At 53.4% G+C, this 15,876-nt stretch overlaps 1 protein-coding gene across 2 annotated transcripts in view; it reads left to right on the forward strand.

Moving 5' to 3' along the window:
- Positions 2,957 to 15,876, forward strand: part of URB1 (URB1 ribosome biogenesis 1 homolog (S. cerevisiae)) — a 76,985-nt gene continuing 64,065 nt past the window's right edge. For both annotated transcript variants that reach the window (XM_018047870.1, XM_018047918.1), the window contains exons 1-4: positions 2,957 to 3,191; positions 5,488 to 5,627; positions 6,546 to 6,697; positions 7,559 to 7,691. In XM_018047870.1, coding sequence (XP_017903359.1) covers positions 3,050 to 3,191; positions 5,488 to 5,627; positions 6,546 to 6,697; positions 7,559 to 7,691 — 567 coding nt within the window. In that variant the 5' untranslated portion in view covers positions 2,957 to 3,049. The remainder of the gene's footprint in view (positions 3,192 to 5,487; positions 5,628 to 6,545; positions 6,698 to 7,558; positions 7,692 to 15,876) is intronic.

Raw genomic sequence — 15,876 nt, forward strand, 5'->3', positions numbered from 1 at the left:
TATAGACATTTATCTAATTGACAAATATTTATTGAGCCCTATGAGCTGCCAAGCCCTGTTCTTGGCAGTGAAAACAAAGCACTGAATTTTCTTTTGTGTCATTATAGAATGCACATTTTAGTAAACAAGTCTGACAAATAATTATCTGATGTTACTAGTAGGTAAGGAGAAGGGGGTGACAGAGGCTGAGATGGTTGGATGGCATCATTGACTCAATGGACATGAGCTTGAGTAAACTCCAGGAGATAGTGAAGGACAGGGAAGCCTGGTGTGCTGCAGTCCATGGGGTCGCCAAGAGTTGGACATGCCTGAGCGACTGAACAACAGCAGGTGATAAAGGCGACAAAGGAAAACAGAGGAGGGTACGAAGCTAGGGAATGAGAGGTGGAGAGCAAGAGCCCACATGCAGTCAGAAGATGAGCCACGTGAGGCCTGGGCAGAGTTTCAGAGGTGGTAACAGCAAGCACAAGGACCCTGAAGTGGGTGCCCGCTGAGAATGTCCTAGGAATAGTGGTGCTTATTTTCAGTAGACTGGAGTGTTCTTGGGGCAAATAAAGCCCTTTCTCTCCATTCAGGCTTGTTACATAGAAAGGATGTCACCATCCAGAGGCTGACTGGTGAGCCTCATATCTGAACAAGTTGGGTTAGCGACCAATGATTCACTGCACCAAGCTGACTTAGTCTGAAGCACCCACCTGGTCTTCTGAGCCATACTCCATCTGGTATGTCTCTGGCTAAGGTTGGGATGGGCAACAACTTCTCTTTCTTGGTGTTTAAACTGAGGTTAGGAAACACTGGAGAAGGCAATGGCACCCCACTCCAGTACTCTTGCCTAGAGAATCCCATGGACGGAGTAGCCTGGAAGGCTGCCGTCTACGGGGTCGCACAGAGTTGGACACGACTGAAGTGACTTAGCAGTAGCAGTAGGAAACACTGGGTGAATGGTCCAGCACCCATCAGCTGGGTAGTACTGGCAAGTTCTCCCACTCACTCCCTTTTTGTAGAGAGCTGATAACATGCCCAAGGCCACACAGGCAGAAACTGAATAGTTTTTGACTGTTTCCTACATCTCTCTTCTGCTCCCTCCTGTCTCTTCAGTCAGGTCCACTCTGGTTGAAAACAAACTTGATGGTTGGCAATAAACCACAGAAAAGAACACATATTGACAATTAGTCGAAATTAAGTCTGTCTTAGAGAACAAACTCATGGTTGGGGGGCACGGTTGGGGGGGGGGCGGGGAACGTTGGGGGAACGGGATAGTTAGGGAGCTTGGGATGGACATCTACACACTGCTATATTTAAAATGGATACAAGGACCCACTGTATAGCACAGAGAACTCTGCTCAGCATTATGTGGCAGCCTGGATGGGAGCGGAATTTGGGGAAAATGGATACATGTATATGTATGGCTGAATCCCTTTGCTGTCCACCTGAAACTATCGCAACATTCTTATCTGTTATACTCCAATATTAAATAAAGTTTTTTTAAAAAAGAATTAAGTCTGTTTTTACTAACAAAGAGTATCACCTTTTACAGCCTGAATTTTGGGTATATCCGTCTCTTAATATTGCTGCAAGAACTGGTATCTGGTCAGGCCACTTTCTCTGACCTGCCTACAAGGTAAGCATTTCCACAAGCACAATAGTCTTGCCAGGTCAGGGGCTCAGGGTCATTCCCATAGACGTTTCCTATTAGAGACTCTGGAACTTCAACAGTCACAAAAAAACGCCCACGTCCTTAGTTCAATACAGACCTGCTTACAGAGCACAGGAAAGCATTTCCTCAAAGCAGAGGGCGAGCTAATGGATGATTCCAGGAATCACCAAATCACTCATCTCATCACCTGGTTCATGATTTATTTCAACACACAACCAAGTACTGATGAAGGTGTATTAAGGAATGCACCAGCCTGCTTTTACTTATTTATTGATGCCTCCATTTCAGAATATTTCATGCGGCTCTCAAGTCAACGAGTAACATCTTACAAAGACACACAGTCCTTTTGCCCCCCGTGAAAGGAGTTTTGCACGCATGGCATAATTTTCTCCGCTTGGCAACAGCTGGCTTCGCTGTCACGTGTTCCACGAGGGGTTTTGACAGACGTGACTTCATTTGATCCTCTCCTCCCACCTGCAGGGCCGAAAGGGTGCCCGTCCTCCCATTAGTTTGTCAGTCTGCGATGACATCCCACCAGACAAGCCTGTCTTTGTCCGAGAGGTGAGATAAGCTAAGAGTCGGGGTTAGGAACATCCGCACGACTTCGGACCGGTTGCCTGACCAAGGACCTCCCCGCAACAAGCCCGCCCGCAATTAAGTTCAGTCGCTCAGTCTTGTCTGACTCCTTTGGACCCCATGGACTGCAGCACATCAGGCTTCCCTGTCTTTCACCATCTCCTGGAGCTTGCTTAAACTCATGTCCATTGAGTCGGTGATGCCATCCAACCATCTCTTCCTCTGTCGTCCGCTTCTCCTCCCGCCTTCAATCTATTAGCCAGGGGCATCCAACCCTCCCGACCCACCAACAGGACTTCGACTCTAAACAAAGCATCGAATCCCGCCGCGTGTTAATCACGTTGCAGAGGCCACAGCAGAGCACCCTCAGGGCAAGAACGATCTGACTGTACTGCGACCACGGGTCTGGGCTCGCGCCCTTCGGGAGCGGAGGATTTGAGGGTTCTTCTTGCTAAGAACCCTCGAGAAGGGCCGCCGAAGGCCCTCTCCTCGCCGCGGCCGAGCGGGGGAAGGGGAGTGTGTTGCGGAGAGTGTCGCCTCGCTCCCGAGCAACCAGCGCCCCAGCTGCGACCGTAGCACCACACGGGAAACGGGACTCAAAAACCGTTTACCTCCACTACCGGATTTCCGCCGGCCCCCGCTGCTCACAGGCCCCGCCTCTTCCGCCGACTTTTCCCTCGATGCCCCGCCCCTTCCGCCGGCCCCGCCCCCGTTCAGCCCACGTGTGATCCCTGAGACGCTGGCTGGGTCACCGCGTGTTTGCTTCCGCCAGGTCTCCGGCCGCGTGGATCCCGGCGCGCCCCCGCCCTCTTGGCCATGGGGGTCCCCAAGAGGAAGGTCTCGGGCGGCCGGGACGGCGCGGCTGCCCCGGCCGGCGCAACCAAGCGGGCCCGCACCGAAGAGCTCACGGGCGTGAGCTTCAAGGCTCAGCTGAGGGAGCCGCAGGGCGCGGGGCCGGGTGAGTGCAGGGGGGAAGAGAGCGCGAGCTTCTGTCTGCGTGGGGCCTCCGTGTGCAGACGCAGCAGCTCCTTTCTGCAGCGAGGGTCAAAGCCCAGCCTCCCGATTTGCAGTCGGGAAACCGAGACCTGGGTGCCGGGGATTCCAGGGCCACGATTTGCTTGATGGTGACAATTTCCTGCGAGTACATGCTTCCCCTGCCCGGGCAGCATCTGTCGGCAAGCTCTAAAATTCTTTTTATTGCAATTGTTAGGAAAGTGGATAAATGTACTCCTCATTCATCACAGCAGATATTTATGGAGTCCTGGCTGTGAGTCGGGGGCTTCCCTCATAGCTCAGTCGGTAAAGAATCTGCCTGCAATGAAGGAGACCCAGGTTCGATTTCTGGGTCGGGAAGATCCCCTGGAGAAGGGCATGGCAACCAACTCCAGTATTCTCCATGTAGAATATCATGGACAGAGGGCTATAGTCCATGGGATTGCTCAAGAGTCAGTTCGGGGCTGTTCCGTGAGCCGGTTTGCAGTTACTGCCATGCCTCTCAGCTCTGTTTTGCGTAGCTTTGATTCTCCACCACTCACACTGACCCGAGAACATGTAATAAGCTATCACGTGAAGCCCCCGCAGGGCCTGTCAGTTGACCAAGATTAGTGACTGATATGAAGTAGATTCTATAATTTCACTTTTTGAAAAGTGTGATCACCCTGCACAACTTCTTGTAATCCATTAGAAAGTATTTAAATTATGAGGGCAAAACACAATCGAATTAGGCTAATATGTGGAAACATTGGCATTGTGTCAAAATGAAACCGTGACAGTGTTTCTCTCAAGTGAAAAATTATTAAGTTCATGGCCAGAATATCCTCAGTTTCTAGTTTGTCTTCCACAGATTTTTTTTTTTTTTAAGGTTTGATATCTGCATCTGCTAGCTAGTGCTAGGAAGATGATACCTGCTTTAGCACAGAATTATACATTTCATTCATTCATTTGTTCATTAGTTTTTGGGGAAGAAAATGGCAACCCACTCTAGTATTCTTGCCTGAAAAATCCCATGGACAGAGGAGCCTGGTGGGCTACAGTCCAAAGGGTTTCAGAGTTGAACATGACTGAGTGACTAAGCACATACATTTCATTCATTCATTTGTTCATTATTTAGAAGGGGCTGTTGCTGGGGTAGAGATCAAATGGTAAGAATCAGATGGGCCCTGCCGTTTTTATATGGCATGTGTAAGTGAGAACATACAGTATTTGTCTTTCCCTAACTTGTTTCATTTACTACCTTCAGGGTTCATATAGAATGTTGCAAAAGGTAAAGTTTCCTACTTTCTTTTTTTTATTTTTTTAATTTTGGCTGCACTGAGTGGCATGTGGGATCTTAGGATTGAACCTGCACCTCTTGCGGTGGAAGCTTGGAGTCTTAACCACTGGCCCACCAGAAAAGTCCCCAGTGTCCTTTTTTAAAGGCTGAATAATATTCCATTGTGTGTATTTCTTTCCTTTGTTTTTTTTGATATGGACCAGTTTAAAAACACTTTATTTTGCTGTAGTTATTTGTTCACTCACTTATTTACGTATGGCTGCACTGTACAGCATGTGCCAGCTGAGTTCCCCAACCAAGGCTCGAACCCGTGCCCTCTGCAGTGGAAGCAGAGTCTTAACCAGTAGACCACCAGGGTAGTCTGATGTGGACCCTTCCCTGATGTGGTCTTAGCCAGTAGACCACCAGGGCAGTCCCTGATGTGGGCCCTTTTTTAAAGTCTTTATTGAATTTGTTACAATATTGTTTCTGTTTTATGTTTTGTGTTTTTTTGGCCAGGAGCCCTCTGGGATCTTGCCTCCTTGACCAGGGGTTGAGACCTGCCCCCCTGCATTGGAAGGCAAAGTTTTAACCACCGGAAGTCCCTTTTATGTGTATTTCTGTGTATAGATATGCCACATTTTCTTTATCCATTATGCCCCCTTCAGTTGATGGGGGGTGGAGATGGAGAGCAGGGTTACATTGATAAAGACCCAGAGGATGCTCAGGAGCATCGGATAGTAACCCATCAGGAGGTTTCCTGCATCAGGAAGGGTTCTGCTCTCAACCAGTGCCTTTGAAAGATGCTCTCCATGACTTAAGGAGAGACTTAAGAGCTCTCTTGATCTCCGTCTCCACCCTGCTTCTCTGTTCCATCTTGTCATGGGCCACTTCCGGTCACCTGGCTATTTCCTGCCAGCCATCTCCCTCTGTCACCGTAGCACCTCGGATTGTTTCTAAAGAGACTGTCCTTATTAACATCTGATCGTGACTCTCATTTCAGCCCTGGAGGCATTTGTTTCCGCTGCTAAGAAGCTCCCCCGAGAAGACGTGTATGATGTTGTGGAGGGGTACATCAAGATTTCTGTGGAGTGTGCCGAGATTTTCCAGCTCCTGAGTGGGGAGAAGCGCCCTGAAAGTGAAGTATGCTCTTTCTTACCTGGCCTGATGGGGAAAAGCAAAAGTTTGTGCTACTGTTGTGTTAGGGCTTCCTGGTGGCTCAGTGGTAAAGAGTCACCCACCAAGCAGGAGACCCAAGTTCAATCCCTGGGCCGGAAAGATCCCCTGGAGAAAGAAACGGCAACCCACTCCAGTATTCTAGCCTGGAAAATCCCATGGACAGAAGAGCCTGGTGGGCTACAGTCCACGGGGTTGCAAAAGAGTTGGACACAACTGAGTGACTAAATAACAACTATTACGTTAAGCTTGATGAAGAAAAATGTGATATAAATCTCCAAAATATTACCAGCTTTCTACTGAAAATGATGCTTTGTGCCTGGCTGTAGAGATACATTCATTTTTGCGCTGTAACCTTTGAAAGCCTTTGGAGGAAAGTGCTAACTTGTTACTGGTGAATAATAGCAGAAGGAAGGATCATAGATTCTTGTCTAAACACACTTGGTTTCTGCATGGTTTGCTTTAACGGAAGGGAAATAGGTAAAGATTGTGTGTCCCAGGTACAGACGTATATTGAGTTGTCTGTTGTTTTCTGCTTCCAAAGGGGTTCAGAATTTGAGGTGTTTATGAACCTGTTGAAGTCTCAGGGTTATTGCTGTAAGGCTGTAGACCTGAATATCCCCAAAGCAGTGAGGCGGAATCATTACTAGAAATTTCTCTTTTAATTTCATTTGGTTTAATTGTAAGCAGGCTGTTCTCTATTTAGCTAGACTCTTGGAGCAAGGCTAATTCCAGAGCTCAGGGCCTGGCAAATCTCTGTGTTTGATTCAGGATCTGGCAGGTTGAAAGATTTAAACCTGCAGGTAACTGTGGCTAAGACAAGTGTCTGTAGAGGTGGAAAAGAAAAGGAGATGATTTGTAAGCACCTCGATTCTGTCTTTGCAGATGCTTTTAATATTTCAAGTTTTCGAGGCCATATTATTGCGGACAGCCAGTGACCTTTCCCATTTTCACGTGGTGGGAACCAACATTGTGAAGAAGCTGATGAATAACCACATGAAGCTCATCTGTGAGTCCCTGTATGCCTCGGGTTACAGGTAAGTTGGCCGCCTGTACATGGCCAGGACTAGCCTTGGACTTGGTCAGCGTTCAGCTCTCCACGAGGGCACGTGACCTTCCCTCTACCCGCCCGCAGAGCTGAGCTGTTTCCGAGGCTATGGCAGTGCCCTCCTCCTGTTGTTGGCTGTCCCCTTGCTGTCACCGACTCCTCTGCTGCTATGTGTCCCACTGCTCCCGCCCTGCCACTCCCCCTGCGGTCTGGGGAACACCCCAGACCTCCTTAACGCTACCTGCCCTTTTAACCCCCAACGGCTTGTCTCCTAGGTCCTTGCAAACTCCCTCTCTCCACCTTCACAGCCTTGCGGAGGTGTCATCTCAGGGAGGCCCTCTCTGACCGTCCCATCCACAGCTGAAAGTGTGCCATAATATCCATAGCCATCTCCTGACCCACTGTCTGCCTCCACTGGGATGCAGGGTGCATGAAGGTGGGGCCTTGACTGTCTCGTAAATTGCCGTTTTCCCAGCACTTAAATAGAATGTAGGTGCTCGGTCGGCGCGGATTCTGAGTAACCTACCGCAGGGTGGAAAGGCAGCCAGGCTCTTGGATCTAGAGATGTCCCCTGTGCAGAAGTCTTCTGGCCTGCACTGGGTGCGGGTGGGGTCCAGCTCCATGATGATTTACTGGAGAGAGACATCTCCATTTTCTCTCTGCCTTCATCTTATGTTCTAGGATTGTCCTCAGACTCCGTTTTTTAGCTTTCTTTGAAGATTTTGTTAGGGTATTTTTTTTCTTAAAGAAAGGGCATGTCTCCGTGTTTCCTTCCTCCTGGTTTCTGGCGTGGCGAGGGGGCCTTTGTGGTCCTGCTGTCACGACACCAGGTCCCGCTTGTCCTGAACAGGATGGCTCGAGCCTGCCTGAACCTGATGGCCGCCATGGTGACCCAGGGTCCCGAGGCCGCCAGAGACGTCTGCAGCCATTTCGATTTGAATAAGAAGACCTTGTACACCCTGGTGACCAAGAGGGATCCAAAGGTGAGGAGTGTCTCATGAGTTTCCCCCTGCCCCGAGTGTTTTCTTTCCTTCTGGGGCCCTGCGGTGGGTCCTCTGGGTCCTCCTCTCTCTGGCCCCAGTCCTCACGTAGATGGAGTGGGAGGCCTCCGTGTGAAAGGTGTGCCTCAGCAGCCACTTTGAGCCTGTGAGGAAGGGTGGCCTCACCCCGGCTGGTGGTGGGGGCTTGGTCGCCTGGTGGGGCCTGAGTGACAGGGATGTCTGAGGCCAGCTCAGCTGGCAGGGCCTCTCTGGCCCGTGAGGATGGTGCAGCTGGTGGGAGTCTTCCCAGAGCGGTGGCGGTAGTCTCTGCGGGCCTCGCGGGGTGGTGCTCATGGTGGTCCTCCTATGCTTGTTCCGTCCACTGTGTGGAAAAGCCCTTAAGAGGCCACGCCAGTGAGGTCATCAGAAATGACATTTATGGCTTTTTAAGAAAATAATTATTATTTATTCTTTGCTTTATTTTGTGGCTGTGCTGGGTCTTCATTGCCCTGCTTGCTTTTCTCTAGTTGTGGCCCGCAGGGGCTGCTCTCCAGCTGCGGTGTGCGGGCTTCCCCCCGCCGCGGCCTCTCCTCTTGTGGAGTGCGGGCTTCCCCCCGCCGCGGCCTCTCCCCCTGTGGAGCACAGGCCCTGGGCACACGGATTTCAGTAGCTGTGGCGCTCTGGTTGCAGCTCCTGTGCTCTAGAGTACAGGTTCAGTAGTTTGTGGCACAGGCTCGGTTGCTCTGTGACATGTGGGAATCTTCCTGGATCGAGGCTTGAACCCGTGTCTCCTGCATTTGGCAGGCGGATTCTTTACCACGGAGCGCCCAGGGAAGCCTGACGTTTGTGGCTTTTTAATATGTTCCTGTGCCTCCCAGTTAGAAGTCTTAAGAATGAGTAGGGGCTGGATTGTGCCAAAGAGAATCGAAGTGTGAACAGTTGGTGGTGAGAGTTGTCTAAAGAAGAAAGGTTTTCTAGGAGCTCCAGAAGTCTCCCTTGGGTTTGAAAGGATCTTGAGGGAAAAGCACAAGTTTCAGAACATGTGAGCCGGAGCACGGGCACCCTTCCAACCCCTGTGCCAGCTGTGGATGGTCGAGGTGGCCCTTCCCCTTTGCAGGGTCTGCCCTCCCCACTGAGCTTCCCATGTGGCGCTCGTGGTAAAGGATCCGCCTGCCAGGGCAGGAGATGTGGGTTCAATCCCTGGGTCAGGAAGATCCCCTGGAGAAGGGCATGATAGCCCACTCCAGTGTTCTTGCCTGGAGAGTCCCCATGGACAGAGGAGCCTGGCGGGTTACAGTCCGTGGAGTCTCAAAGAGTCAGACACAACTGAAGCAACTTACACACACACACACCCCCTCACTGCTGGCTCCGTCCCCCACACCCCCTTCCTTGGCACTGGCATCAGGTGACAGAGGCCCACTTTTGTCTGCCCGGATGGAGGAGCCACGTTAGAATAAGCGACTTCTGCAGCCAGGTGTGACCTTCTTCGCCAGCTCTTCCTAGGAAATAAAGAGTTTCTATGCTGCCAGGTGATAACTAGACTGAAGGTGAATCACAGTAACGACAGCGTTGAAGGTTTTTCTGGAATAACGAATGAGGTTTTCTCTGAGGAAAAGCTTCCAGGTCTTCGTGATTCCTGGATATACTATAATCGGTGTGTCCGAAGTTCCACTTAATGAGTGACAGCTCCTGGCATCTGAATGGTGTGTCTGACGAAAAGAAGGTGTGTGCTATCTGCCCCCGAGGGCAGACCTGGCTCTCTGGTCTTCCCTGGCCGTCAGCCTGGCAGTAATTACCTGTCAGAATCCCTTCCCTTTCCCTCCCTCAGTCTTGGCCCAACCCTCCCTTCCATCTTAAGTAAAGCGCACGCCAGCGGACAGGCCACCCGCTGCTGCACAGCTTGGGAAAGCCCAGTCCTTGTCCAGATCCGGCTGCTTCAGCTCAGGGCCTCCGCAAGTCATTGTACCTCTTGATCTGGAAAACGGGAGTTACTGTAGAAATGAAAGCATTTTTGCTTTGCTTAAGCATCTGTATCAAGTATCTTACATACTTTGTGCGTGCTGTGCTAAGTCACTTCCGTCCTGTCCAACTCTCTGCGACCCCATGGACTGTAGCCCCCCAGGCTCCTCTGTCTATGGGATTCTCTGGGCAAGAATACTGGAGTGGGCTGCCATGCCCGCCTGCAGGGGATCTTCCCAACCCAGGGATCGAACACACGTCTCTCACATCTCACAGATGGGGTTCTTTACCACTAGCGCCACCTGGGAAGCCTGGACCCTCTGCATTGGAAGTGTGGAGTCTTAGCCGCTGGACTACTAGGGAAGTCTGAAACTTTGTATATTGTAGGAAATCGTTTCTAGACAGTGAAAAAAAAAAAAGTTTTTCATATGGGAAATGTCAGAAACATTCAAAAATAGACATCAGCACAGTGACTTCCTATGTCCCTGTTATCCAGCTTCAGGTGCTGCCATCCTTCCCTGCCTTTGGGTTTGGGGCCAGACAGTCAATTACACAATCAGAAAAAGAGTCATGTCCAACTCTTTGCAGCCCTGTTGACTATAACCCGCCAGGTTCCACTGTCCTTGAGATTGGGTTGCCATGTCCTCCTCCAGGGGGTCTTCCCAACCCAGGGATTGAACCAGCTCTCTTGCTTCTCCTGCATTGGCAGGCGGGTTCTTAACCACTAGCGCCACCTGAAGCGCCCCTGTTGCAGCTCATCGCACATATATTTCGACTATAAATATTTAGTATCTCTAACAGAAAGCAACATTTTAGAAAACAAAAGCGTGGTGCCATCATCATACTTAACACTGTTAATAATTTCTCACCATCATCTAATGCCCAGTTCAGTCTCAGCTTTTGCCCTACTGTCTCAGAAACGTCTGTACCCTCTGGTTCAAATCAGGATCCACACAGGGGCTGCATGGGGTGTTCTGCTGGTACTTCTCTTAAATCTCTCCAGATCTTTGGATTTTCTGCTTTTCTCCCGCTTTTTTTTTTAAGCGATTTAGTTATTGAAGAAGCTAAGGGAGATATTTCTTTTCAGTGTTTTTAGCATTTTGGAAGGAGTTATTCAAGCCTCGTGAAGAAAGAGGATTATGAATATTTTTTCTCATCCAAAGAAAGCATTGTTAAAAGTCCTGTGCCAAAGAGCAGTTTTACCAAATATGTTTTGGTCTATTTCAGACAGTGTTTTGCAGAACATGCCGTCGAGTTCAGGATGTTTTCTCCCTGGGATAACAGCCCCGTGAAGTCAGAGTGTAGGAATGAGGGGCAGGCGTGTGTGGCCTTCTTGCCTTTGATGGAGTTTGCTGGAGACACAGGGTGGCGGCTGGGGGCAGCGAGGGGCTGTGGTCAGGGGGACGAGGCCTGGCTGCGGCTGCTGGAAAACAAAGAGCCAAAGCTGTGTCTTGGGGGTCTTGTTTTCCACCGTGTCAGGAATCTGAACTTTGGGGTTCTCTGGGACATAAAAGATGGATGCCAGCGGGTAAGAACTAACTTCTGTTTCAGTTCAAAATCCATTGCTGGCAGCACCCGTGAGAGGGTCTCTGCTGTGTTCACATGGGATAGAAAGACCTAGAAAGGCAGGTCAGAACCAGCACTCCAGAGCTCTGATTCCCAGGACTTCAGTGGACAGAGAACCCCAAACATCAGGAGCCCTTCCAACTCATGAGGGAAGGATGAAACCTAATTCCAGTTTACCAGGCAAGTTTTTGCATTTTGCCAGGATTCTTTTGAAGTTTAAGGTGTGTGTAGACCAGGATAAGAGAACTGTGCTTGAATCAGGTGGCACATTGGTTTGAACGGTGAGGCTCCAGATGGCTTAGAAGCAGCAGTCGCTTGAAGCAGTTACTGAGGACAGGGACAGTGTCCGAGTCACCTCTGTGTCCCTCCAGCCTGAGGTTATGACTCCTTGAGTGTCACTGGCGTCATATTAATGTAGAGTTGGTGAAGAAGGCCCCAGAGCATTGCTGACACTGATGGAGTCAGAGTGTAGCTTATTTTCAGGACTTGAAGGGATCATTGTACCCAAACCGCGTACTGTGAAGAGGCCCACAGGCTGGTCCCCAGAACCAGAGGGTAGTTTGGGGCTCTCAGTGTATTTGGAATAAAGCAGCCCAGGTCTTGCTGAAGGGGGTGCTGTGCTGTGGACGGAGATAAGCTCGGTAAATGCGAGGACCTTGCAAAGCCTCCGCTCGGACGTTACAGAGCAGGGTTGGATGCCCATTCTTTTCTCCAGAAGAAACTGCCAATGAAACAAGACAGTTAATTTCATACTCGCAGAGGCCTAAATGGTGCCACATATGGTCCTTGAACCTTGAGAAAAAGTGGCATGGAGCTGCCAGGGGAGCGCTGCGAAGGAGGCGCCTCTCTAGGCAGACGTGAGGTAGAGCGGGAAGCGGTGTGTGTGTGCAGGTATTTCTTACCATCCCAGGCCCAGAACTTTCTCACTTAGTAGTGGTGTGACCTCAAGAGAGGGGCTCCCCTGGTGGCTCAGCTGCTGAAGGGTCTGCCCGCAGCGCGGGAGACCTGGGTGTCATCCCTGGGTCGGGAAGATCCCTGAAGAGGGGAAGGGCAGCCCGCTCCAGTGTTCTTCCTGGAGAGTCCCAGGGGCAGAGGAGCCTAGTGGGCCACAGTCCATGGGGTCACAGAGAGTCAGACGCGACTAAGCGACACACACGTAAGCTTAAGTGAGGTTTTTAAAACCCCAGTTTCCCCATCTGTAAGATAGGTGTGCTGGTGTCTCTACCTCAGATTCTTATTGTAAATGAGAAAACCGATATGCACTTGGCAGGGAGCCTGGCAGTCACGCGTGCTCAGGAAACGTTACTCATACGGTGTTCCTCACCGCCATCATCGCCACAGCCTCTTCCACATCCTCATCTGGGCCGTCACCACCCACACGCTCCTCACCCTCCTCACCCCCCTCACCCGCCTTACTCTCCTCACCCTCCTCACCCCCTCACCCCCTCACCCCCTCACCTCCCTTACCCTCTTCACCCTCCTCACCCCCCTCACCCTCCTCAGCCCCCTCACCCTCCTCACCCCCCTCACCCCCTCACCCCCTTCACCCCCCTCACCCCCTCACCCTCCTCACCCCCTCACCCTCCTCACCTCCCTCACCCCTCACTTCCCCCCCCTCACCCTCCTCACCCCCTCACCCCTCACTTCCCCACCCTCCTCACCCCCTCACCCCTTCACCCCCCTCACCCCCCTCACCCCCTCACCCCCTCACCCCTCTCACCCCCCTCACCCTCCTCACCCCCCTCACCCCCTCACCCTCCTCACCCCCTCACCCACCTCTCACCCTCCTCACCTCCCTCACCCCCTCACTTCCCTCACCCTCCTCACCCCCCTCACCCTCCTCACCCCCCCTCACGCCCTCACCCCTCCTCACCTCTCCACCCCTCACCCCTCCTCACCCCCCTCACCCTCACCCCCTCACCCGCCCTACCTCCTCACCCCTCCTCACCACTCCACCCTCCTCACCCCTCACCCCCTCACCCTCCTCACCTCCCTCACCCGCCTTACCTCTCCTCACCCCCTCACCCCCTCACCCCCTCACCCCCCCCCCCTTACCCTCCTTCACCCTCCTCACCCCCCTCACCCTCCTCAGCCCCCCTCACCGATTCACCTCCCCTCCTCACCCCCTCACCTCCCCTCACTCCTCCCACCCTCCTCACCCCCCTCAACCCTTCACCCCCCCTCACCCCCCTCACCCTCCTCACCCGCCCTCACCCTCTCTCACCACCCCACCCTCCTCACCCCCTCACCCCTCACCCTCCCACCTCCCCTCACCCAGCCTTACTCTCCTCACCCTCCTCACCCACCCTCACCCCTCACCCCCTCACTCCCTTACCCCTTCACCCTCCTCACCCCCCTCACCCTCCTCACCCCCTCACGCACTACCTCACCCTCCTCACCTCCCTCACCCCCTCACTCCCCACCCTCCTCACCCCCCTTACCCTTCACCGCCCCTCACCGCCCTCTCACCCTCCCTCACCCCCCTCACCTCCTCACCCTCCCACCCTCCCACACATCCATCACCTCCCCTCACTTCCCACCCTCCTCACCCCGCCTCATCCCTTCACCCCCTCACTCCCTCACCCCACTACACCCCCTCACCCTCCCTCACCTCCTGCAACCCTCCCTCACCCCCCACCCCCTCGTCACCCCCCTCACCCCCCTCACGTTCCTCATGCCCCTCCACCCTCCCTCACCGCTCCTCACCCCCCTCACCCCCCCTCCACCACCCTCAACCTCCTCACTCCCGCCACCCTCCTCACCCACCCTCACCCTCCTCACTCCTCACCCCCTTCACCCTCTCCTCACCCTCCTCACCTCCCTCACCCCCGTCACTTCCCCACCCTCCTCACCCCCCCCACCCCCTCCCCCCCTCACCCTCCTCACCCCCTACCCCTCCTCCCTCACCCTCCTCACCCTCCTCACCCTCCCTCACCCCCCTCATTCTCCTCACCCCCTCACCCTCCTCCTCACCATCCTCTCCCCCCTCACTCCCCCACCCTCCTCACCCCTCCTCACCCCCCTCATCCCCCTCATCCCCCTCACCCTCCTTACCCCCCCTCACCTTCCTCACCTCCCTCACCCTCCTCACCCCCTTCACCCTCCTCACCATCCTCTCCCCCCTCACTCCCCCACCCTCCTCACCCCCTCACCCTCCTCACCCCCCTCATTCTCCTCACCCCCTCACCCTCCTCACCTCCTCACGCTCCTCACCACCCTCACCCTCCTCTCCTCCTCACCCTCCTCACCACCCTCACCCTCCTCACCACCCTCACTCCCCCACCCCCCTCACCCTCCTCACCTCCTCACCCTCCTCACCACCCTCACCCTGCTCTCCTCCTCACCCTCCTCACCACCCTCCACCCTCCTCACTCCCCCACCCTCCTCACCACCCTCACCCTCCTCACCCCCTCACCCCCTCACCCTCCTCACCCTCCTCACGCTCCTGCACCCCCCTCCTCCCTCCTCACCCTCCTCACCCTCCTCACCATCCTCTCCCCCCTCACTCCCCCACCCTCCTCACCCCCTCACCCCCTCACCCTCCTCACCTCCTCACCCCCCTCATTCTCCTCACCCCCTCACCCTCCTCACCATCCTCTCCCCCCTCACTCCCCCACCCTCCTCACCTCCCAACCTGCTCACCACCCTCACCCTCCTCACTCCCCCACCCCCCTCACTCCCCCACCCTCCTCACCCCCCTCATTCTCCTCACCCCCTCACCCTCCTCACCATCCTCTCCCCCCTCACTCCCCCACCCTCCTCACCTCCCAACCTGCTCACCACCCTCACCCTCCTCACCTCCTCACCCTCCTCACCACCCTCACCCTCCTCTCCCTCCTCACCCCCTTCACTATCACTACTGCCACCACTGAGTGAATGGGACTCGCTGGAAGGTGAAGACTCCTCGGTCTCCTCAGGCACTGAAGGCAGGGGTTCTCCAGCATGTTAACTTACCTCTTGTCTTTAAAGTTAGTTTGTAATAATTGAACTCGGCAAACGCTGCCGGGTTGAGCAGTGGAGGCTCTGAGCCCGTGTGCTCGTGCAGGGCCAGCTGACACGTGCCCTGTGTGACCGTGTGCCCTGGATTCTTTGGGCGTAAAACAGGTATGTGAGACACAAGTTTGCCTTCAAGCTGCTGCGAGGAGAGACTGGTGAAGTGGCCCTCGCAGCCGCTCCTGAGGGGCTGGCTGTCGGTCATGGCCTTTGGGCCCTCGTTGAGGATGCTGCCCTGGGTCCAGCTGACACCCCCGCGGGATAGCGCGGACTACAGTCCTGGGAAGGCCATGCTGCGTGTGTGATGTGGCTGCATCTGTGTGTCTGCTGTGAGTGTCTAATATCTGATAAAAACCAGACATCACCTCGTGGGTGTCTCATCAAAAGCAGCACCAGCCTTTCCATCATCTCTGGATTTTCGAAAACAGAGACCTATTATCTCATGATGTGAGAGTGGATGGTGTGTAGACAGGCCGAGCATCTTCTGCTGTATACCAGAGCGGTCCCTGAACTAAAAATGTGTGTGTCCTACAGGCGGGGAAGGGGAGACCTATGCTTTGGTATTTAGAGATGCCTTGAAAGAAGAGGAGCAGCTTGAGAGGGAAAGAGCAAAAGAAAAACCCTTGGTTTCCATAAAGGGATGACCAGTGGTTCTAGACGTCGACCATCT

The sequence above is a fragment of the Capra hircus genome, chromosome 1, assembly GCF_001704415.2.
Source record: "Capra hircus breed San Clemente chromosome 1, ASM170441v1, whole genome shotgun sequence".
NCBI classification, from domain to species: domain Eukaryota; kingdom Metazoa; phylum Chordata; class Mammalia; order Artiodactyla; family Bovidae; genus Capra; species Capra hircus.